The 26,457-nt window shown below is 40.6% G+C and overlaps 1 protein-coding gene across 2 annotated transcripts in view; it reads right to left on the bottom strand.

The window, feature by feature from the left end:
• Window positions 1-25,165, bottom strand: part of cnksr1 (connector enhancer of kinase suppressor of Ras 1) — a 70,353-nt gene extending 45,188 nt beyond the window's left edge. Inside the window, exons 1-5 of one of the 2 annotated variants that reach the window (XM_061968238.2) lie at window positions 25,150-25,165; window positions 19,494-19,612; window positions 9,433-9,590; window positions 3,446-3,648; window positions 1,770-1,854 (exon numbers count right to left, since the gene is read on the bottom strand). In XM_061968238.2, coding sequence (XP_061824222.2) covers window positions 1,770-1,854; window positions 3,446-3,648; window positions 9,433-9,590; window positions 19,494-19,545 — 498 coding nt within the window. In that variant the 5' untranslated portion in view covers window positions 19,546-19,612; window positions 25,150-25,165. Of the gene's footprint in view, window positions 1-1,769; window positions 1,855-3,445; window positions 3,649-9,432; window positions 9,591-19,493; window positions 19,729-25,149 lie in introns of those variants that run through there. The other variant, XM_061968237.2, reaches the window with a different exon arrangement.
• Window positions 25,166-26,457: the final 1,292 nt, after the last annotated feature.

Genomic DNA, 26,457 nt, shown 5'->3' with positions numbered 1-26,457 from the left:
CACGAGAGACAAGAACTTCATTTATGCGGTCACACCACACAGTACATAGGGCTGTGAGCACACCTGTTTTTATAAGCACACACAAATTGGCACAATCAACCACGGACGCATTTCAGCTGTGCGTGTCAGCCTTCAATAATGAAAACAGGCGTTTTGGAAATAAAAGACAATCAGGCCAAACGCAATAACTGAGGGCACATCTTAACATGTATAATTAAACCTTAATTAAGCAAAAATATTGCTCCGGTCCGGCTGCACCAAATAATAATATAAATCCATTTAATAAAGTCAAAATAGAAATAAAGCAACAAGAGAAGTATCCCACGCTTCTCTTTTGTAAAGTAAATTTGTACAGCCAATATGGGCATCTACATCAACAATATGATTTGCCTGAGAAGCTGGACAGGACAAAAATAAATAAATATATGATTTATTCGATTACTCGATCGGGATTTTCGATACAATACTCGATTATTAAAATATTCGAAAGCTGCAGCTCTAGTTCAGACCTGTCTCCCATTGAAAATGTGTGGCGCATTATGAAGCGTAAAATACCACAACGGAGACCCCGGACTGTTGAACAACTTAAGCTATACAACAAGCAAGAATGGGAAATAATTACACCAGAAAAGCTTAAAAAATTGGTCTCCTCAGTTCCCAAATGTTTACTGAGTGTTGTTAAAAGGAAAGGAGATGTAACACAGTGGTAAAAATGCCCTTATGCCAACTTTTTTGCAATGTGTTGCTGCCATTAAATTCTAAGTCAATGATTATTTGCAAAAAACAATTACGTTTCTCAGTTCGAAGATTAAATATCTTGTCTTTGCCGTCTATTAAATTGAGTATAAGTTAAAAAGGATTTGCAAATCATTGTATTCTGTTTTTATTTACGATTTACACAACGTGCCAACTTCACTGGTTTTGCGTTTTGTAATTTGTAAACGCATCTCTACCTACAGTAGCTATTGTATCTACATGCCATCTATCTACAGTATCTAATGTAGAAGCAATGAGATTTAGAAAAGGTAGTAACAGTACCTGCTGAGCCGGGCTGGAGTCCAAATCTGGATATAAAGTGCTACCTAAATATAAACACCTCTAAATCCGGATGCAGCTCTTCTTTCCACCTACGACTTCTCTGTGCACTTAAATATTCTTTAACTCAGTGTTTTCATCATGTCCTCACTTCTGTCAGGTTGAACTTTGCTGCTTTTCCCAGTTAAAAATCTCTCCCTGCTGCTGGCAATGTGTTCCCTAACACAAAGTCCCTGAAGAGTCAAATAGTCGATGTGTAATCCCTCCTCTCAAGTCCTCCTTCTACTTCTTTAGCTCCGGTTGAGTCAATTATAAGTCACTCGTTCCCTCTATAAAGAAAAAAAAATACACATCCAAGCTTCCCAATGCCATGGAGGTCCTTTACTCTTTAATTTGTCTCCCCCACTCTCAGACAACAAGCACACACAATCACATGTGCACTGTCCAGCCCTCCCTTTAGTCTTCAAGGTACAAGCACCTTCAAATATGCCAGGAATGCAGAGATAAAGAAGCTAGGTTGAAAAAGGGGAGTTTGCGCTATTGTTTATTTTCAACAGGTTGTTGTAGTTCCTCATAGCATAACTAAAAAAATGGTTCCTCTTAAGACCAAATCTATTTATAAATGCATGCAAGTGTTGTTTTGCAGGATATAATGATTATAATGAAAAGGACAAACACAAGTTTAGTGACCGGTTCTTTTTCTTTTTTTTTCAACTAAAAAGTAATAAACCAACCTTTTGCACAATCTCCCCGAGTTCTTTGCAGTGGCTGAATACTTTCTTGCTGGCGGCGTGTCCGGTCAGCTGGGAGAACTGATACCTGAACACACATTCGGTCGTATTATAAGTCAGTGTGGCATGTAATGATACCGACTGCAGAGGAAACTCTCAAAAAGTGCAACACAGTCCATTCTGTGATACTGGTTAACGTCAAATAAGAAATACTGTTAACATTAACAATAATCAGTTTCAGAGTCAAACTGTTGCCATAATTCACCTTTATTAACTTTACATGCAATATTTTGAGTAACGTAAATGCGGTATTATAAAAATGAACTAAAGTAAATAGGAGAGTTTACAGTTGTCCCTCAGCTCATCGCAGCAGTCTGCATGCTGTCAGGACAGCATGCGGACCGGAGTGAGGACAGCCTGTCGTCACGTCCGCTTTTCCTCCATATAAACAGCGTGCCGGCCCAGTCACATAACATCTACGGCTTTTGGAGCTCAGTGCACAACTGCACACACAACAAGAAGGAGACGAAGCAGAAGAACAAAGAAGAGACATATATATATATATACATATACATATATATATACACATATACATATATATATATATATACATATATACACACACATATACATATATATATATATATATATATATATATATATACACACACATATATATATATATATATATATATATATATATATATATATATATATATATATACACACACATATATATATATATATATATATATATATATTAAAGAAATACTTGAATTTCAGTGAATTACAGCTATATATATATATATATATATATATATATATATATATATATATATATATATATATATATATATACACACATACACCTCCGCTACCCCCAGTCCCCCCCACCACCTCAACCCCGCCCCCCCCTGACCCCACCCCCATCTCCCGAATTCGGAGGTCTCAAGGTTGGCAAGTATGGGTATAACTATTGAATACAATTAAAATCAAGAGTAAGATTAATAATTCAGTGTAAATATTTGAGTAGTGCAAAAGTTGGGTCAAAAAGGGTTAGAACCCCTGTTCTATTGTATGTTTTCTTCTGTATTTTGAAAGCAAGTCTTGCATAATCTTTTCCCTGAATTAAGTTTTAAATTAAATCAAATGTATGTCTTATATGTGTTACAGCACAGTGTTTGTCTTATTTTCTACTAATAATGCTGACACACCAACAGAAGTTACATTATACTCTATTTATACTCTTTACTATTCTACTTGTTAATTTGATGATAATATCTGTTTCCTTTTTGCTGTAACGAGGGTCCATATACACTTAAACTTTACTAAGCACTGATTTATCTCCACATTCGTAAGCCTTTGAACGTGAGCGATGTGCATCGACAACAGCGAGTAAAACTTGGCTACTTGCCCCACTCTATGGTAATGACACTGCTAATGTCTGCTCTATCTTCGCTGCAGTGACCAAGTTGACCAACTTTTGGCAAAACAACTTGTTAGACTTTAGAGGCCACGTAAAACTTTTAGAAGTGGCATATATACAAATCAAATAAACATTTCCACGTGCAAGGCCACAACGTTAAATAAGACACGCTTACTATTTTAATAACAGGCTGCATAGAGTAAAAATAACATTTGGACTAGAGTGTGGAACAGTTAGATAACACTTCACCGACCTGTTCAGTAAGGAGAAGAGTCCTTTGGCAGAGGAGATGAGGTCCACCACGACATGCAAAACATTGGTGGGCAGCCTGGTGGTGCTCTGCCCGTCGTAGCTGTTTTGGCGCCAGCGGCCTTGGATGCCCATCTGGAGGGTGTGGGCAAGGGCGCGCAGCTTCTCCGTCAAACCTTTGAGGTTCTCGCCGCCCATGCCGTACGTCTGGAAGTGACAATTTAGAGCACAACTGCGTTATTCCCAGTTTTAATGGAATAGGTTATTAGAAGTTTACAAAAATGTCCCAAAAAAATAGTTGAATGTGAATATTATTGGCAATGACGCATTTGCAAAAAGTGAGTAAATAAACATGAACAAAATGTATTTTTTTGTGTCAACTTTTCCCCTATGTCACAAACAGTGAGTGCATTTAGATGGGCGAGGGGCCCACAGCAGCACTCTGCACTCTTCGGCTGAGAAGAGCAATATGATAGCAGAAAATAATTTTCACTAGATTTGTCACTCGTTGCTTTTTGGAAAAGAGTATCGAGAGGGTTGTGATTACTCGCTTAATAGAGAGAAAGAGTCACCAATACTGAGCCCTCCTGCTTATTCTTCTTATTCTCTGGCAGACCAGGTGCATTACAATGCATTGTAATGTGTATGTTAGGGAGGTTTTTGTGGCGGCCCAATGCATTGAAAAAATGTGTGGAAAACACTGGTAATATGAAAAAAATGTAACATTGAGCGACAAAATGAAAACATTGAGCGACATATTTTAAATTAGTCCATTCATATTTCAGTGCACGAAGCATGACCTAAAATTACAAGACTGTACAATTATAGATTCTGCTGGGTTGGGAATGTTTGATTTTAAATCAATCAGAGCAAGTGAAAATTATACAGATCATCTTTCATCAAACTGTTGGCATTAGAAAAGTATTTTTGTTACATTTAATTTTGTAATCTGTCATAAACGTGGAAAAAAAGATAACTACAGGTGATATGAGGATATAGAAACAATAAATCAATCAATCAATCAATCAATGTTTATTTATATAGCCCTAAATCACAAGTGTCTCAAAGGGCTGCACAAGCCACAACGACATCCTCGGTACAAAGCCCACATAAGGGCAAGGAAAAACTCACCCCAAAAACTCACCCCAGTGGGACGTCGATGTGAATGACTATGAGAAACCTTGGAGAGGACCGCATATGTGGGTAACCCCCCCCTAATAAAACACTCTTATTTTGGAAGAATTGTCCCTTTAACTTTGGTAGACTTTTTAATTCTGGTTACACTTTGGAGGCTTTTCTCAGCCCCAAAAAGCTTCATATTGAAAAGGAATATCAATTACAGTGGTACCTCAGAATACAAATTTAATTAAGTCTGTGACACAACCTCGAAAAACTATTTTTGCAAAAACAGCAAATTATATATAAAATGAATAAAATCTATCTAATTAATCATTGCCGCCAAAAACACAACAATTTTAACATTTAACATTATTTAAAAAAAAATACAAACAGATTAGTTTTATAAAGTAATTAAATTATAATGTACAAATATCTCCTTTGAGCTGCTTCTCTGACAAACATTATTAGCAGCTTCTCCATATTTTCATGGATAAACGTCTGCTGTTTGGATACTATTTTACCATTCTTGACTGGTGTTAGACACATTCTGCTTCATTATGTTACAGACTAGCAGTGCTTACGCTGCTTTACCAAGTCCACTACAAGCTCAGTCATGTTTTTGATGATTTCCTTCTTTAATCCAATGAATATCATCCACTTTTTCTCAGCACTGTTGGAAAAACAAAGTTACATCAATCTTTAGCTATAAGCTATTGCTAGCGAGTAAAACCGGATGTTCTGGTCTGATGTAACAGTGTTCACTGTGACATTTGCTACGCCAGCTATCGGTGGGGAGGCTCATAAACCGAATTTTTGCTCCCAACAATTAGCACTTGTATCCAGTGGTACCACTGTACTATTATACAACAGATAATTAGGCTACCAGACATAATACATTAGAGGAAATGCAATACAATAGAGCAGCTCCTAATAAATTCAATTGTATGTGAGCCTTTTACTTTAAGTGCAGGTTCCATTCTGGACACACTCATCAGGGGTCAAGAGTTTTGTTCTAGTGAGGCTTTGTTGTTACATATCAACCAGCCGCACTAATCCACCATCAACGAGTGGCGATGAATTTTTCATGGCCTTCTCAACACGGTTGTACTCGATGATGTAACACCGCACTTGAAAGCGTTTTCCATGTGACGCTCGTTTTTTTCATGAATGAAAGCAGTGTGTTGGAGCATCACAAGCCACAACGCACTAAAAATGTAAATGTCCGCTACTGTATATAACCGTCTGACTCTTATGAAACGATTCCCATAAGGTTTATATAACACATTGATAGGGAGAGATGCACTATATTTTCATGGAGCTGTCACTCGCTGCAGTGAGCATTGCGGCTCCATCTGCACGCCCACAACAGGTTTAATCTGCTTGAGCCCCAGTGTGATGGTCACAAGCAGGGCACCAGGTTTGCACGCTACTGTCCTGCTCAATTAGCTCTGGCCTAACAAACACACTGCTACTTAAGTCTTATTAAACCATCTCACAAGTAGATAGGCTCAGATAATTAAGACACTGGAGGATTAATGTAGTGCTTTTATGTTGACATACATACTGTAAATACACTTTGGGCATTAGCATTGGCACACCATAAAATGGACAGAAATAAGTCAGAGGTCACCAAGTTTAGGTGAGACTGCTCACAATTTTAGTTTTAGCTGATTTTATTGATGAAATTGAGGTCAGGAAATCGCAAGTTCCCTGAACTCCTTTCACAGTGTCTGTCGAAGCCGGCATTTTGCACCTTGTTCTGTATAAAGGGCACCAACATGGTCAGACCAGTCGATCTGGCAACTAAAATGTTACATTTTACTTTCTAGAAGTAAATGCATGAGGTAACAAGTCGAGGCTCTCAAGTTGCGCCAATATCCCGCTACACTTGGTTCTGTATGAAATGCACAGGTAAGTAAATACCGGCTTCGATTAAATGTGTGAAAGATGCTGATGTTTTTTTACAAATTTTAAATTTAAATTTGTGGGGTTATATGTCCCGGCTCTCAAATTATGCCAATATCCCGCTTTGGTTTGGTTTTTCTGAAAAGCTCTTCCAGTGTTAAAATTTCACATTTGAGATGAAGATTTTTGTGGTTAGAGTTCGGGGCTCTTAAGTTTTTCCGTGAGTTGAATTTTACATTCTAAAATAAAATTTGTGAAGAAGCCTGTCGGGGCTCTCAAGTTTTGACAATATCCCACTTTGCGTTGTTCTGTATGAAAAGCATAACTGAATCAATACTAGCTCTGATGCAGCAATTTTGCAGGTATTCTATGTGAAAAAGGCTGGTGTTTTTTCAAGTGTTAAATTTAACATTCTAGAAAAATATTTCTTAGGTTGAGGACCAGGGCTCTTACGTTGTGCCAATATTTTGTTTTGTTCTGTATGAATGGCACAACTAAATAAATACCAGCTCTGATGCAGACATTACGCAGGAATCCTGTGTGTAAGAGGCTATTATCGGTTTGAGTGTTGAATTTCACTTCCAAGAAGAGGATTTGTGAGATTACAGGTCGGGGTTCTTAAATTGCACTAATATCCCGCTTTACTTGGTTCTGTGTGAAAATAACAAAAAAATAAATATTTTGGAGGAATTCTGTGGGAAAGAGGCTATTATTTGCTTTAGTGTTAAATTTCACATTCTGAAAAAGATTTGTGAGGTTGGAGGTTGGGAGTTTTAAGTTGTGCAAATATCCCGTTTTGCTTAGTTCTGTATGAAAAGCACAATTGAAGAATTAATACGGCTTTGATGCAGCATTTTTGCAGCAATTCTGTGTGAAACAGGCTGGTGTTTTTTCGAGTCTTAAATTTCACATTCAAAAAGATTTGTGAGGTTACAGGTAGGGGCTCTCAGGATGTGCCATATACTCCATTTTGCTATGTTCTGTATAAATAGCACCAATTAACCAATACCAGCTCTAATGCAGCAGTTTTGCGGGAACACGTTTGAAAGAAACTATTCTTTTTAAAGTGGGAAATTTCTGCCTAAAAGACTTGTGAGGTTACAGGTCGGGGCTCTTAAATTGCGCCAATCTTATTATTTTATTGGTACTGTATGAAAAGCACAACTAAATCAATACCGACATTGATGCAGCAGTTTTGCGGGAATTTCAATGAAAGAGGCTACTGTTTTTTCAAATGGTAAATTTGTTCCTAAAATATTTTTGAGGTAACTTGTGGTTGGAGTTCTTGAACTGCATCAATACTCCACTTTGCTTTGTTCTGTCCGGAAAGCACAATTGAATCAATTCTTCAAGATTTGTAAGGTAAAATATCAGGACTATCAAGTTGCGCCAATATCCTGCTTCACTTGGTACTGTTTGAAAAGTACAAGTATATACAGTCGTGGCCAAAAGTTTACAGAATCAGATCAGAATCAGAAATACTTTATTAATCCCCGAGGGGAAATTAAAATGTTTTATCTGACCATAGAACTTTCCTCCAGAAGGTTTTATCTTTGTCCATGTGATGTCAGATTAAACAAAAATTTAGCTGTTTGGCCACAATACCCAGCAATATGTTTGGAGGAGAAAAGGTGAGGCCTTTAATCCCAGGAACACCATCCATACCGTCAAGCATGGTGGTTGTAGTATTATGCTCTGGGCCTGTTTTGCTGCCAATGGAACTGGTGCTTTACAGAGAGTAAATGGGACAGTGAAAATGGAGGATTACCTCCAAATTCTTCAAGACAACCTAAAATCATCAGCCCGGAGGTTGGGTCTTGGGCGCAGTTGGGTGTTCCAACAGGACAATGACCCCAAACACATGTCAAAAGTGGTAAAGGAATGGGTAAATCAGGCTAGAATTAAGGTTTTAGAATGGCCTTCCCAAAGTCCTGACTTAAACGTGTGGACAATGCTGAAGAAACAAGTCCATGTCAGAAAACCAACAAATTTAGCTGAACTGCACCAATTTTGTCAAGAGGAGTGGTGAAAAATTCAACCAGAAGCTTGCCAGAAGCTTGTGGATGGCTCCCAAAAGCGCCTTATTGCAGTGAAACTTGCCAAGGGACATGTAACCAAATATTAACATTGCTGTATGTATACTTTTGACCCAGCAGATTTGGTCCCTTTTTTAGTAGACCCATAATAAATTCATAAAAGAACCAAACTTCATGAATGTTTTTTGTGACAAACAAGTATGTGCTCTAATCACTCTATCACAAAAAAATAAGAGTTGTAGAAATTATTGGAAACTCAAGACAGCCATGACATTATGTTCTTTAGAAGTGTACATTTTTGACCACGACTGTAAATATAAATACTGATGCAGCAATTTTGCAGAATCCTGTGTAAAAGAGGCTATTATTTGCTTGAGTGTTACATTTTTTTCCTAGAAGATTTGTAAGGTTGGAGGTCAGAATTCTCAAGTCACACCAATAGCCTGCTTTGCTTGGTTCTGTATGAAAAGCACAACTGAATCAACAACTGATGCAACAATTTTGTAGGAATTCTGTGTGAAAGAGGCAGGAGTTTTTTAAGCTGTTATACTTTAAGGCCTAGTCACAGTATTGTTGAATACACTTACAAACAAGGCTGTTATGGCTCTTATGCTACCTCCGAAAGTCTCATGTCGGTACTGTTTGTCCAGGACATTGAAAAAGGAATAAGGCTAAAAATAGCCGGCTCATACAGGCAACACGAAAGGTGCTAATGAATCACTAGACAACAGTGTGACAGTTAAACATAAAACTATAAATGACAAGCTACTAAACCTAATTAAAGAACATATTGTTCCTTGTGCTTAAACTCTATCTCAGTGCTCATGGTAATAACACGAGACATCTGCAATCCCCTCAAGTCAAACATCCCTAGCTACCCTCTCTATCGCCATGGTACACAACCACACGTGATTCCATTTCCTCGTCTCACCAGAGAACAGAGCTTCTCCACGGCCTCGAGGATCAACTCTTGGTGGCCGATCTTGGTGACCCCCAGCCTCTCCAGGTCCTCGGCGGTCAACTGGAGCAGCTCCATCCCGGAGAGATGCCACTCCGAGACGGCATATCGATGCAAGGGTGCGTCTAGACCTGGTAGCGGGACACAGGAGATGGGATAAGTCAAATTTACCCAAAATGTAAGCCCGTATTTTGAAAAAACAGGTTAAGACATGCAGCTAGAACATGAGTAAAAGGATCTGGGGATTTGTGCTTGTGTTTAAACCCCCCTCAACCCCTCTTACAGCACAAGTATTTCATTGTCTTTCTACAAACATTCACACAATTACTAAAAGTGGACATGGAAGTATCAGTACACAGACAGTAAGTGACAATAGAAAACACTAGGAGTGTGTCGGTAAATTATCGTTAAAAGATTTGCCAATAAATAAAGGAGTTGACTTAAAAATAAGTAAATACTTTATGATATACTATATTTTAGTTTACATGGTTTCTTCTTAGGAAAATGAAACAATGCAGATGAATAGTCTGAGTTGGAACATTGTGGAGGATTATTATCTTATTTTTAGTGGCTGTAATGTTCTTTCAGCATTAAATGTACCAGCTTGTAGATAGAAAATGTCAGCTCACAGCTCGTGTCTACTGGTCTTTGTTTGTGTTAAAGCTTCTCAAATTTAGTATTTCCACTTTGATGTCAACATTTTTGAAAGAAAGGCTAAAAATATGTTATTTTGATATATGCTATTTATTTAGTCAGGACAGTGGACAGTCAAACAACCTTATACATGTATTCTTACGTTGTTTTTTTGCTCTGTTTTTCAATTTGTTCTCTTTTTGGGGGGTTTATTTTTTCTACAATATGCCACATGCCAAGAAAAACGAGATGGGCACCGCAAATAGCCTCTGGGCCGCAGAATGGTCACTTTATTCCGGATCTGCCTTAAACTGAGGTCATGCAGCCACCTTCTGTTATATGTGGGTCTCCAACGTATAGTTATATCTGAGTATGTGTATTTTATTGTACCGTTCACGATTGTCTGATTTTTATTTACATGCGTTTTTTTAAATTGTACTTTGTCTGATGTACCATCAACCTGCCTGGGGCTATAGATGGAAATTAGCCTAGGACTACAATCTGGCACATTTACAATACATATATTAATGTGCATTGTCCCATGTAACAAATAAAGACAATAAAGCATCATAATAATAAAATTAGTATTGTAACAGTGAAAGCATTAGTGGTTCTGTATTTACTTCATAAATGTGTCAATGTCTGCCAGGAATAACACCACACATGTCCTCATCATAAATTTCACCAACAAAAAAAACCAAGGTGACTTTGCGGGGACAGAGAGTCAGACTAAAAGGAACAAACATCCACATCAATGAACATTTAGCAAAATGCAACACTGTCATGGGCAAGAAAGCACACAACTTAAAGAGAAGGGAAAAGCCAAGACACGTGAAGTACTAACTGTAAAATCTATATCAAATATTATACAAAGCATCGCAGAAAGCCAAAGCACTTGTTGTCAAAGACATCAAGAAACTGGACAAATACTGAAAATGACATCATTTTGACTAAAATCCATCCATCCACCCATCTTCTTCCGCTTATCCGAGGTCGGGTCGCGGGGGCAGCAGCTTAAGCAGGGAAGCCCAGACTTCCCTCTCCCCAGCCACTTCGTCCAGCTCCTCCTGGGGGATCCCGAGGCGTTCCCAGGCCAGCCGGGAGAGATAGTCTTCCCAGCGTGTCCTGGGTCTTCCCCGTGGCCTCCTACCGGTCGGACGTGCCCGAAACACCTTCCTAGGGAGGCGTTCGGGTGGCATCCTGACCAGATGCCCGAACCACCTCATCTGGCTCCTCTCGATGTGGAGGAGCAGCGGCTTTACTTTGAGCTCCCCCCCGAATGACAGAGCTTCTCACCCTATCTCTAAGGGAGAGCCCCGCCACTCGGCGGAGGAAACTCATTTCGGCCGCTTGTACCCGTGATCTTGTCCTTTCGGTCATGACCCAAAGCTCATGACCATAGGTGAGGATGGGAACGTAGATCGACCGGTAAATCGAGAGCTTTGCCTTCCGGCTCAGCTCCTTCTTCACCACAACGGATCGATACAGCATCCACATTACTGAAGACGCCGCACGGACCCGCCTGTCGATCTCACGATCCACTCTTCCCCCACTCGTGAACAAGACTCCGAGGTACTTGAACTCCTCCACTTGGGGCAAGATCTCCTCCCCAACCCGGAGATGGCACTCCACCCTTTTCCGGGAGAGAACCATGGACTCGGACTTGGAGGTGCTGATTCCCATCCCAGTCGCTTCACACTCGGCTGCGAACCGATCCAGGGAGAGCTGAAGATCTTGGCCGGAGGAAGCCATCAGGACCACATCATCTGCAAATAGCAGTGACCTAATCCTGCAGCCACCAAACCAGATCCCCTCAACGCCCTGACTGCGCCTAGAAATTCTGTCCATAAAGGTTATGAACAGAATTGGTGACAAAGGGCAGCCTTGGCGGAGTCCAACCCTCACTGGAAACGTGTCCGACTTACTGCCGGCAATGCGGACCAAGCTCTGACACTGATTATACAGGGAGCGAACTGCCACAATAAGACAGTCCGTTACCCCATACTCTGAGCACTCCCCACAGGACTTCCCGGGGTACACGGTCGAATGCCTTCTCCAAGTTCACAAAGCACATGTAGACTGGTTGGGCAAACTCCCATGCACCCTCAAGGACCCTGCCGAGAGTATAGAGCTGGTCCACAGTTCCACGACCAGGACGAAAACCACACTGTTTCTCCTGAATCCGAGGTTCGACTATCCGGCGTAGCCTCCTCTCCAGTACACCTGAATAGACCTTACCGGGAAGGCTGAGGAGTGTGATCCCACGATAGTTGGAACACACCCTCCGGTTCCCCTTCTTAAAGAGAGGAACCACCACCCCGGTCTGCCAATCCAGAGGTACCGCCCCCGATGTCCACGTGATGTTGCAGAGTCTTGTCAACCAAGACAGCCCCACAACATCCAGAGCCTTAAGGAACTCCGGGCGGATCTTATCCACCCCCGGGGCCTTGCTACCGAGGAGCTTTTTAACTACCTCGGCAACCTCAGCCCCAGAAATAGGAGAGCCCACCACAGATTCCCCAGGCCCTGCTTCCTTATAGGACGACGTGCTGGTAGGATTGAGGAGGTCTTCGAAGTATTCCCTCCACCGATCCACAACATCCGCAGTCGAGGTCAGCAGAGCACCATCCCCACCATACACGGTGTTGACACTGCACTGCTTCCCCTTCCTGAGGCTGCGGATGGTGGTCCAGAATTGCTTCGAAGCCGTCCGGAAGTCTTTTTCCATGGCCTCCCCGAACTCCTCCCATGTCCGAGTTTTTGCCTCCGCGACCGCTGAAGCCGCACACCGCTTGGCCTGTCGGTACCTGTCTGCTGCCTCAGGAGTCCCATGAGCCAAAAGAACCCGATAGGACTCCTTCTTCAGCCTGACGGCATCCCTCACCGCCGGCGTCCACCAACGGGTTCTAGGATTACCGCCACGACAGGCACCAACTACCTTGCGGCCACAGCTCCAATCGGCCGCCTCGACAATAGAGGTACGGAACATTGTCCACTCGGACTCAATGTCCAGCACCTCCCTCGTGACATGTTCAAAGTTCTTCCGGAGGTGGGAATTGAAACTCTCTCTGACAGGAGCCTCTGCCAGGCGTTCCCAGCAAACCCTCACAATGCGTTTGGGCCTGCCAGGTCTGTCCGGCATCCTCCCCCACCATCGCAGCCAACTCACCACCAGGTGGTGATCGGTAGAAAGCTCCGCCCCTCTCTTCACCCGAGTGTCCAAAACATGAGGCCGCAAATCCGATGACACAACTACAAAGTCGATCATGGAACTGCGGCCTAGGGTGTCCTGGTGCCAAGTGCACATATGGACACCCTTATGTTTGAACATGGTGTTTGTTATCGACAATCTGTGACGAGCACAAAAGTCCAATAACAGAACACCACTCGGGTTCAGATCCGGGCGGCCATTCTTCCCAATCACACCTCTCCAGGTTTCACTGTCGCTGCCAACATGAGCGTTGAAGTCCCCCAGTAGAACGAGGGAATCACCCGGGGGAGCACTCTCCAGTACTCCCTCGAGTGAATCCAAAAAGGGTGGGTACTCAGAGCTGCTGTTTGGCGCGTAAACGCAAACAACAGTCAGGACCCGTCCCCCCACCCGAAGGCGGAGGGAAGCTACCCTCTCGTCCACTGGGTTTGACTAAAATAAAATAAAAAAGACAACTCACAAAAACTGAATGCAGCTGAAGTAAATAATCGATAACTTTGCAATAACACCATAAATTATTCCAAATTCTACAATATTATCTATGCAACTACTTGTTTATATTTATAATTAACTATATTTTTCTTTTAGATCATTTTATTTTTATCCCTTTTGACATTTGATTCTTTTTTTTTTTTTTACCTTCATACACCACAGGCTATTTGGTGTAATTTATAACTCTTACAGTCGGGTGGGTGGGGCCCAGGGGGCTAAGTGGACATTCTACCAGGGCCCCAAGCACAGGACTTTTGTAAAGTTTGAAGATTTTTTGCCTGTCATTGAAATATTAAAAACATCATAAATGTTGATGAACAATTAATATAACTGTGAAATTTCAATAATAAGGTTGTTTGACTCAAATTAAGAATGTCTAAGACTACTACACCCCCTATTAAAAATGCAAAATGGTTAATTCCTTCTGGTAGCGCAAAAAACAGCATGGAATACTTCACCGTTCACTCAACACAGACGTTATAAAGTCATCAAAGTTCACTTTTATGCATTTACACACAGCGCCAACATTTGAGAACCAGGATGAGGTGATTGACTTAAAAGGTAAAACGTATGATAAATGTATTTGTGGCAGCGTCGGACAAAGTCATTTTTAAGTTTCGCGTTTGCATGTCATAGAACATAATTGTGTTGCGTTCAAAGAACGTTGTTTAAAGTTCGAAGCAGGAGTCACTACTTTTTAAATACAGCGAAGGCTTAACACTCAGTAGATGCACCGACAATTATAATTACAATAATGATATATTATGATTATTATTACAGTTTTTGCTCAATACTTTGTTGATGCATATTTGTCAGCAATTGAAGCCTCAAGTTTTTTGGAATACGATGCCACAAGTTTGGCACACCTATCTTTGGGCCGTTTCACCTATTCCTCTTTGCAGCACCTCTCAAGAACCATCAGGTTGAATGGGAAGAGTTGGTCTTCATCCAGGATGTCTCTGTACATTGCTGCATTCATTTTAGTCTAGTCACAGAGGTGACCAAAAACCCGATGGCCACTCTGTCAGAGCTACAGCATTCCTCTCTAGAGAGAGGCGAACCTTCCAGAAGGACAATCATCTCTGCAGCAATCCACCAATCAGGCTTGATGGTATATTGGTCAGACAGAAGTCATTTCTTAGTACAAAGTTTGCCAAAATGCACACTCTCAGACCATGGGAAACAACATTCTCTGGTCTGATCAGAATCAAAATCAAAAATACTTTATTAATCCCCATGTATGAGACAAAGATTGAACTCAGGCCAATACCATCCCTACAGTGAAGCATGGTGGTGGCAGCATCATGCTGTGGGGATGTTTTTCGGCGGCAGGAACTGGGAGACTAGTCAGGATAGAGAGAGGAAGATAAATGCAGCAATGTACGGAGACATCTTGGATGAAAACCAACGCTTCCCATCCAATCTGATGAAGCTTGAGAGGTGTTGCAAAGAGGAATGGGCAAAGAAGTATGGGTGAAATTGATGCCAAAGGAGCATCAACAAAGTATTGAGCAAAGGCTTTGAATACTTATGAACATGTGATTTGTTTTTATCTTTGATAAATTTGCTGAATTTATTTAAATAACATTTTCACCTTGTCTTTATGGGGTATTTGTCTGCAGGATTTGGAGGACAAAAATTAATTCATTCCATTTTGAAATAAGGCTGTAACATAACAAAATGTGAAAAATGTGAAGTGCTGTGAATCCGGATGCAATGTAAACATACTGAGTCTGTAGATGTTGTCCCTTCAGTAGTAATATAATAAAAATGAATAATATTAAAGACCAAAATGAGGCCCCAAACTAAATATTGTTTATGGCCACACAAATTTGTTAAGCATATATAAAACTGGAGTTGCCAATCGTCCATTGAAAAATCGTCCGAATTTTGAAACAAAGGGATGCATTTTATCCAGTATTTTTATTACCGTGACAATAAAAAGAATAGTCAATAAAATATCAATAGATTATTTCAAATGACAACGGCTTCCCAACAGTCTGCCCCAGACTAAGCCAATGGATGCCTCCTCATATAAAATTAATTGCCGATTAGCTTTTCTGGTATCTGTTTATTTTGCCTAGCTGCCTAGCTTCAGACTCTAAATGTGACTTTTCAACCGCAGCGACATTTTTCTTTAAAAATAAGGAACAATAGAGAAGTACAGAGATTGTTTTTTTCCGACGGGAAAGCTACATGTGTGGCTATCACTGCTCTCTTGTTGTCACTATAATAATAATAATAATTAGACGTGGGGGAAATACTCGATTTTTCGATGCATCACAATTCGGACATGGACAATTATAAAATCGATTAGTAAACGTCAATAATCGATATGTTTATTGTAAATGAAGTAATGCAGACAGTTCTAAAATTTGGCTGACTGCAGCGAGCCACCTCACCAAGAAATCCGACCAGCTCCTTTATTACAGGGCACTTATGTTCCAGTTTTGCACACGTCCATGAATTTAATAAATGTAGGTCAACTGTTTGTTGTTTTAAATGCACTGTTTTCAAAAGTCGCAAGTGATAAACGCTTATTCAGTGAAACGAAAACAAATGTAAAACTGCATCAATATACATAAATTAAATATGCATCAATAATACATTTTTAATCGATACTAGTTGTGTATCTACGTTGTTGAACATAAAGATAGTTGGATTTTTTTTTGGGGGGGGGGGGGCGGAGGAGTATATTTATAGCTAGAATTCACTGAAATTTAAGTATTTCTTATATATACACCTGTGTATATGTAATATATATATATATATATATATATATATACACATACATGCACACAAACATATATACAGTATATATACATATATATATATATATATATATATATGTATAAATAAAATAAATACTTGACTTTCAGTGAATTCTAGCTATATCTATATATATATATATATATATATATATATATATATATACACATACATACATACATACATATATACATATATATATATATATAAATAAAATAAATACTTGAATTTCAGTGTTCATTTATTTACACATATACACACAAAACACTCCTCTCTACTCATTGTTGTATTTGAAAGTGCAATGCTTTGCAGTCAGTAGCACAGCCTTTGAAGGAGCATAGGTATGGGCAGTGTAATATTCTGGGTTGGAGTCAATAACCAGGCGATGTGACGAAATTACGTCTCTTTACTTCATACTTCAGAACCGACTCCCACACTTGCCGTCAGGGTGCACAATACAACGTAAACCGTTGGCCAACCAAAAAATTAACCACAGAACACTATACGGTATAGTGTTCTGTGGTTACTTTTTGGTTGGCCAAGCGGACGTGACGACAGGCTGTCCTCACTCAGGTCCGCACGGACCTGGAGGGGGCGTGCCTTAAGTCCGGCTGGAAATTGGGAGAAATTCGGGAGAATGGTTGTCCCGGGAGATTTTCGGGAGAGGCACTGAAATCCGGGAGTCTCCCGGAAAATTCGGGAGGGTTGGCAAGTATGGCTTGAACCAAAAATAAACAAAAAGGTGAGTACCCCTAAGAAAATACATTAAAGCTTAGGGATGGCTATGTAGAACAGAACTAAAACTGAACTGGCTACAAATTACACAAAAACAGAAAGCTGGACGACAGCAAAAACTTACAGCGTGTGGAGCAGAGACGGCGTCCACAAAGTACATCCGTACATGACATGACAATCAACAATGTCCCCACAAAAAAAGATAGCAACAACTTAAAGGGGAACATTATCACAATTTCAGAATGGTTAAAACCATTAAAAAGCAGTTCCTAGTGGCTTATTACATTTTTCGAAGTTTTTTTCAAAATTTTACCCATCACGCAATATCCCTAAAAAAAGCTTCAAAGTGCCTGATTTTAACCATCGTTATAAACACCCGTCCATTTTCCTGTGACGTCACATAGTGAAGCCAACACTAACAAACATGGCGGAAAGAACAGCAAGCTATAGTGACATTAGCTCTGATTCAGACTCGGATTTCAGCGGCTTAAGCGATTCAACAGATTACGAATGTATTGAAACGGATGGATGTAGTGTGGAGGCAGGTAGCGAAAACGAAATTGAGGAAGAAACTGAAGCTATTGAGCCATATCGGTTTGAACCGTATGCAAGCGAAACCGACGAAAATGACATGACAGCCAGCGACACGGGAGAAAGCGAGGACGAATTCGGCGATCGCCTTCTAATCAACGATTGGTATGTGTTTGTTTGGCATTAAAGGAAACTAACAAATATGAACTAGGTTTACAGCATATGAAATACATTTGGCAACAACATGCACGTTGAGAGTGCAGACAGCCCAATTTTCATCAATTAATATATTCTGTAGACATACCCTCATCCGCCTCTTTTCCTGAAAGCTGATCTGTCCAGTTTTGGAGTTGATGTCAGCAGGCCAGGGAAGCTAGGGTCGATAGGGGGTTTAGCTCGCTCGTCTGCAGGAACAAACTGCAGCCATTGCTTGCCGTGCTACCGAGGTCCTTTGTCCCTGAATTGCTCACACACTCTGGCAGATTCAATGGGGGTCTGGCGGCAGATTTCTTTGACTTTATCGTTGGAAATGCATCTGCTTTGAGTGTCGCAGTATATCCACACATTCTTGCCATCTCTGTCGTAGCATAGCTTTCGTCGGTAAAGTGTGCGGAACAAACGTCCAATTTCTTGCCACTTTCGCATCTTTGGGCCACTGGTGCAACTTGAATCCGTCCCTGTTCGTGTTGTTACACCCTCCTACAACACACCGACGATGCATGATGTCTCCAAGGTACGGAAAACAGTCGAAAAAATGGAAAATAACAGAGCTGATTTGACTCGGTGTTTGAGAAAATGGCGGATTGCTTCCCGATGTGACGTCACAACGCTCCGAGAGCGAATATTAGAAAGGCGTTTAATTCGCCAAAATTCACCCATTTAGAGTTCGGAAATCGGTTAAAAAAATATATGGTCTTTTTTCTGCAACATCAAGGTATACATTGACACTTACATAGGTCTGGTGATAATGTTCCCCTTTAAATATTCTTGATTGCTAAAACAAAGCAGGTGCGGGGAATAGAGCTCAAAGGAAGACATGAAACTGCTACAGGAAAATACCAAAAAAATAGGACAAGAACTAAAACACTATGCACGGGAGCACAACCAAAACACTCAAAATAAGTCACAGCGACATGTGACAGGTCGTGACAGTACACCTACTTTGAGACAAGAGCTATAGTGATGCATAGTTGGTTATGGTTTGAATTCATATCCAACAATTGTGACAAGGACTGTCTACTGAGTTACATTTTTTTAATGATTTCTGCTGGTGGTGTGCCTCTGGATTTTGTCAATGAAAAACATGCGCCTTGGCTCAAACACTGTCCTAAAACAACTGTAGAGTGTCCAACAGAGACATTGCGTCCTGTGAAAGTTGATGTTATGGTTTTATAAACTGCACTTTGTTACTTCCGGTGTAAAGTAAACACGCCATTTCTTCGAAGAAAGAAAGTAAGACAGAGATATCGTACGGAGACGGACTTTAATGGCTTCTCTGGGGGCTCACTTCCTCATTCCAACTCCACCTTTCACTCCCAAAAGGATTTGTGTGTGTGTGTTTCTATTTCCGACTCCACTGTCCGAGCCAAAGTACTTGTGAGGTGAACACCAGCTCAGGAAAAAAAAAAAAAAGGGAAGGAGCCATGAGAAGAATGCAGCTCACCTTGGAGCCACTGGCAGACCGTCTCCTCGCTCCAGGCCGTGATCGACTCCATGCTCGGCGTCTTGTTGCAGTCCCTCGGTCAGCTTCCAGCCGCCCTGGCCGACTTCTACCTCTTCCTGCTGGAGGACGGGAAAGTGTCTCCAGGTGATTCGGAGTCGGACGATGACTACGAGTGGCACACCTTTGCGCAGGTACAGGTGAGGGTAGCCCCCCCCGCTTTGTTGTGAGCCAATAATGTGAGTGGAGAGTCAGGAAGAGACCCCTCCCCTCTCTTTTTACCTGTGGGAACAGCGCGCGTGGCTCCCGACTTTGCACTTCTTCCGTGCATAATTATGACGTCACTTCATAATAATCACACATCAGATCTCTTAAACGCACACCGCCTGTTTTGAACACAACACAACACAAGCTATGTGAGTATTGCCTCTCTTTTGTTGTATTCCATGATCGGTCACAAGCATTCTAATCCTAATCCTCTTTGCTGCTCTCGTGGGAATTTCTGGAGGAAATCTTTTGTTGTTTTTCTCCAAAAAAAAAATCACTGAAAAATGGGTTGAAATTAGAAATATTTATGTTACTAATAACCAGTGGTGCTGGCCTAACATAACTAGAAATCATGATCATAATTAAAGATAAAAACATTTTTTTATTTACTTTCCCTAAATATTTAAAAGTATTCATATTCTCATCATCGAACGAGTATGACGATCCTCCTGGTAGGGGTGTATCCCTTTATAGAGGATGCCTGTGTGTGACTTTGTTTTACGTGGGGAGACTGGTGCACAGACAATCACCACACGATCCTTGACAGAATCGGGTCAGGGTCCAGTGGCATGGAGTCCAAGACGACTGGGGACCCTTTTCTGCTGCAGCCTTCTTCAGCCATCGCAGCTGTTGTGGTAGTTCTTAAATCTACCGTCTTCCGCCTGCTCCGCCGTTGAGGTATTCACCGTATCCCTGGCTGGGGGGCAGTCAGGTACTAGGCCTTTGCCAAGGGTCACCTGGGGTTTTTTGATTGATTTAAACATTTATTAGTAGATTGCACAGTACAGTACATATTCCGTACAATTGACCACTAAATGGTAACACTCGAATAAGTTTTTCAACTTGTTTAAGTCGAGGTCCACGTAAATCAATTCATGGTACAAATATATACTATCAGCATAATACAGTCATGGGGACGGCATGGCGCAGTGGAGGAATGGCCGTGCGCGACACGAGGGTCCCTGGTTCAATCCCCACCTAGTACCAACCTCGTCATGTCCGTTGTGTCCTGAGCAAGACACTTCACCCTTGCTCCTGATGGGTGCTGGTTAGCGCCTTGCATGGCAGCTCCCTCCATCAGTGTGTGAATGTGTGTGTGAATGGGTAAATGTGGAAGTAGTGTCAAAGCGCTTTGAGTACCTTGAAGGTAGAAAAAAGCGCTATACAAGTACAACCCATTACACAAGTTAAACATCAGAGTATATACATTGAATTATTTACCAGAGGTGGGACCAAGTCATTGTTTTGCAAGTCACAAGTAAGTCTCAAGTCTTTGCACTCAAGTCTCAAGTCAAGTCCAAAGTCAAGACCAAAGTCAAGACTGGAAAGTCTCATGTCAAGTCCCAAGTTCTGCATTTTGAGTTTCGAGTCCTTTCAAGTCCTTTTAACCACAGACTAATATATTTACACAGATTGTGTATGCTTTTCAAACGCTGTATTTATTTATTAAAACAAGTGCATTTGAAATTGCAGGAAAAAAATAGTGCTGACATTGCACTTCATAATAGCACTATTAATGAGTCATTTTAAACATATAACTCATTCCTTTACAGAATAAACACATTTAAAAAAATAAGTGCAACTGTACTTATTTGCTCATAAGTCTTAACATTGTATTTCCATGGCATATTGCATTGTAACTAGTTCCACAGCAGTTTCTATCCTGTTCTTACCTTATCTCATTGATCTCATCTCCTACTGTATGTGTGTTGATGTGTGTGCACACATGAAAAACATAAATACATGAACATAACAATGAACAGAGTTGTACTTTTTAGATATCAGGACCCTATGCAATATGTACACATATTGTTAATATAGTATACATTTTAACTGACCTTTATTTGACTAGGTTTGTCTTTTTGTAGGTGGCTAAAATACGCGGTGCTGCTGACCGCCGTCTAACGTTACGTTACTGTGTGTGATACATTGACTAACGTAACGTTATGTGTAGGTACCTCATGCAACCCTGCTTAAAAAAAAACACTTGACAAAAAGTATGAATAAGGTAGCGAACTGCAGTGGACGCAACAGATTGTCTTCAGAATCAGGTATCTAATGCTTAAACCAAAAATAAACAAAAAGGTGAGTACCCCTAAGAAAATGCATTAAAGCTTAGGGATGGCTATGTAGAACGAAACTAAAACTGAACTGGCTACAAAGTACACAAAAACAGAATGCTGGACGACAGCAAAAACTTACAGCGTGTGGAGCAGAGGCAGCGTCCACAAAGTACATTCGTACATGACATGACAATCAACAATGTCCACACGAAAAAAGATAGCAACAACTTAAATATTCTTGATTGCTAAAACAAAGCAGGTGCGGGGAATAGCGCTCAAAGGAAGACATGAAACTGCAACAGGAAAATACCAAAAAACAGGAAAAGCCACCAAAATAGGAGCGCAGGACAAGAAATAAAACACTATGCACGGGAGAACAACCAAAAACTCAAAATAAGTCACAGCATGATGTGACAGGTCGTGACTAAATATTTAAAATTATTCATATTCTATTCATGTCATATTACGCTCGTTCAAGTGCTGTTGTTTTTATGTTTAGTTTGAATCCAATCAGAATTCAGCTAGCTTATGTTGCCATGCTGTACGAAATCTGCCCGAGGCCTTCAGAATCAGGTATCTAATGCTTAAACCAAAAATCAACAAAAAGGTGAGTACCTCTAAGAAAATGCATTAAAGCTTAGGGATGGCTATGTAGAACAAAACTAAAACTGAACTGGCTACAAAGTACACAAAAACAGAATGCTGGACGACAGCAAAAACTTACATCCGTACATGACATGACAATCAACAATGTCCACACAAAAAAAGATAGCAACAACTTAAATATTCTTGATTGCTAAAACAAAGCAGGTGCGGGGAATAGCGCTCAAAGGAAGACATGAAACTGCAACAGGAAAATACCAAAAAACAGGAAAAGCCACCAAAATAGGAGCGCAAGACAAGAACTAAAACACTATGCACGGGAGCACAACCAAAAAACTCGAAATAAGTTACGGCGTGATGTGACAGGTTGTGACTAAATATTTAAAATTATTCATATTCTATTCATGGGCAGCACAGTGGTAGAGGGGTTAGTGCATCTGCCTCACAATACGAAGGTCCTGAGTAGTCTTGGGTTCAATCCCGAGCTCGGGATCTTTCTGTGTGGAGTTTGCATGTTCTCCCCGTGACTGCGTGGGTTCCCTCCGGGTACTCCGGCTTCCTACCACCTCCAAAGACATGCACCTGGGGATAGGTTGATTGGCAACACTAAATTGGCCCTAGTGTGTGGATGTGAGTGTGAATGTTGTCTGTCTATCTGTGTTGACCCTGCGATGAGGTGGCGACTTGTCCAGGGTGTACCCCGCCTTCCGCCCGATTGTAGCTGAGATAGGCTCCAGCGCCCCCCGCGACCCCGAAGGGAATAAGCGGTAGAAAATGGATGGATGGATGGATATTCTATTCATGTCATATTACGCTCGTTCAAGTGCTGTTGTTTTTATGTTTAGTTTGCATCCAATCAGAATTCAGCTAGCTTATGTTGCCATGCTGTACGAAATCTGCCCGAGGCCTTCAGAATCAACAATGCGGGCGTCCGTGCACTGTAAACGATCGGGATCATACAGTGATAGACAGTTGCGAAGGTGCGATAGCCAATCAGATCACGAGTTGTTGTCAGTAAGGCCTTCTAGATCAGTGTTTTTCAACCTTTTTTGAGCCAAAGCGCATTTTTTTCATTGAAAAATTCCGGAGGCATACCACCAGCAAAAATCATTAAAAAATGAAACTCATTAGACAATAAAAAGTCGTTGTCGCAATTGTTGGATATGAATTCAAACCATAACCAACTATGCATCACTATAGCTCTCGTCTCAAAGTAGGTGTACTGTCACGACTTGTCACATCACGCCGTAACGTATTTTGAGTTTTTTGCTGTTTTAGTTCTTGTCTTGCGCTCCTATTTTGGTGGCTTTTTCTCTTTTTTTGGTATTTACCTGTTGCAGTTTCATGTCTTCCTTTGAGCGCTATTTCCTGCACTTGCTTTGTTTTTTATCAATCAAGATTATTTAAATTGTTGCTATCTTTTTTTGTGTGGACATTGTTGATTGTCATGTCATGTACGAATGTACTTTGTGGACATCGTCTTTGCTCCACAGTAAGTCTTTGCTTTCGTCCAGCGTTATGTTTTTGTAACCAGTTCAGTTTTAGTTTTGTTCTGCATAGCCATTAGGGGTGTGGGAAAAAATCGATTCGAATTCGAATCGCGATTCTCACATTGTGCGATTCAGAATCGATTCTCATTTAAAAAAAATCGATTGTTATTTTTCATTTTAATTTTTTTTTTAATTTAATTTAGTTTTTTTTAAATTAATCAATCCAACAAAACAATACACAGCAATACCATAACAATGCAATCCAAAACCAAACCAGACCCAGCAACACTCAGAACTGCAATAAACAGAGCAATTGAGAGGAGACACAAACACGACACAGAACAAACCAAAAGTAGTGAAACAAAAATGAATATTATCAACAACAGTATCAATATTAGTTACAATTTCAACACAGCAGTGATTAAAAATCCCTAATTGACATTATCATTAGACATTTATAAAAAAAAATTAAAAAAAGAACAATAGTGTCACAGTGGCTTACACTTGCATCGCATCTCATAATCTTGACAACACACTGTGTCCAATATTTTCACAAAGATAAAATAAGTCATATTTTTGGTTCATTTAATAGTTGAAACAAATTTACATTATTGCAATCAGTTGATAAAACATTGTCCTTTACAATTATAAAAGCTTTTTACAAAAATCTACTACTCTGCTTGCATGTCAGCAGACTGGGGTAGATCCTGCTGAAATCCTATGTATTGAATGAATAGAGAATCGTTTTGAATCGAGAAAATATCGTTTTTGAATCGAGAATCGCGTTGCATCGGGAAAAAAAATCGATTTTTAATCGAATCGTGACCCCAAGAATAGATATTGAATCGAATCGTGGGACACCCAAAGATTCACAGCCCTAATAGCCACCCCTAAGCTTCAATGCCTTTTTCTTTGATCTCACCTTTTGTTTATTTTTGGTTTAAGCGTTAGATACCTTTTTACATGCATGCTGCCTCCCGCTGTCGTCTGCATATTGTGATTGTCACATGAGGGTCGCAGCTTGCTGCGGGGTTGTTCTTCCATCGCAAAAGACGGCTCCGGACGACAGAGTGAAGGTAGGCTTGGTTTTATTAACATAAGTAATCCTTGGATTTATTAATATAAATAATCCAAACTACGACAAATGCAAACAATACAAGAAAAAAAAGGCAAGCGTGCCTAAAACACAAAAAGTTACTCTGTAACAGAAACTAGGATATAGACATGGAAACTTACTTGGTCAGAATCAAATATAAGCCGGTGTGACATCAAGACAACGAAGGCAGAACGAGTGACTGGCAAAGGCAACTTAAATAATGCCTCTGATTAGCGCTCGGGAAGCAGGTGAGCGGTCGAGCACTAATCAGAGACAGGTGAACACAATGAGTGACCATGACAACCAAAACAAACTCACAGGAGCACAACCAAGAACTAAAGCAGTCCAAAACTAACAGAAAATAACTAAACAAACATGATCCGAACCACGGATCATGACAGTGATCGGACAAACCATCGACGTCTCACACGAGGTGTTCCCGACATCTACAAAGCAATTAGCTACCGGCTGCCACCTACTGATATGGAAGAGTATTACACGGTTACTCTGCCAAGCTCTTGACAGCACCGACCCTCAACAATGGCCCATTATTTGCGGATTATAATTATTGGTTTGCAAAAAATATTTTTAACCCAAATAGGTGAATTTACATAATCTCCCACGGCACACCAGACTTTATGTCAACAGTGGTTGAAAAACACTGTTCTAGATGGCCTCATGTTGATGAACGTGACATTTACGCGTCCTGTGATTGGATACTCACCGGGACCGTTAGCGGGTGAATTTGAGAACACATAGAGTTGAGAGACAGTTGCGATAGCCAATCAGATCACAAGTTGTTGACAGTAGCCTATCCAAGTAGCCAGATGTTAACGAGACTGTGATTGGATACTCACTTGTCATTCTAAAGTGAGTATCCATTCAGAGATTTCAATTTAGCAGGAAGCAGGAAGTGTTGCGCCGTAGCCAGACCGGGATAGCAGAGAAGGAGAACAAAACGTTGATTAGGTGGCAGATATGTATTCGCAAGGCCATTTTCAAGAAGGATATTTAGAGAAACCCCAGAAGCTAGCTCAGCTGTTTGCATTTCCACTCGAATAAGCCGACGACGAGGGGCACCACTGGCTTATACGGCATCAAATAGGTCCTACTAATTGTGAGTTCAAATATTTTATTTTTTCACTTTTGATGTTTTTTGCATGTTTAATTTTGACAATACCACATAAGATATGTTTTAATTGCTGATGTGTTTTAATTGATTGTGCCAGAAAATAACCTGTTTTGTACACTGTTGATGTGGTTCAATGCGCAGTAGGGCGTAAATGTGTTTCTGTATAGTATTTCTCCAGCAATGGTCATGTGGTGACATCAATTATTGTATTTTGAGAGGTAATCTTTGAAGTCGGACATCACTGAAGGCCTATGTGGGAAACGCACGGCCCGCCACTGCTAATAACTCATCAAACACTCATTATTACTTGTACACG

This window comes from Nerophis lumbriciformis, linkage group LG08, assembly GCF_033978685.3.
Source record: "Nerophis lumbriciformis linkage group LG08, RoL_Nlum_v2.1, whole genome shotgun sequence".
Lineage (NCBI taxonomy): Eukaryota > Metazoa > Chordata > Actinopteri > Syngnathiformes > Syngnathidae > Nerophis > Nerophis lumbriciformis.
This window is presented reverse-complemented; position numbering and strand designations above follow the sequence as displayed.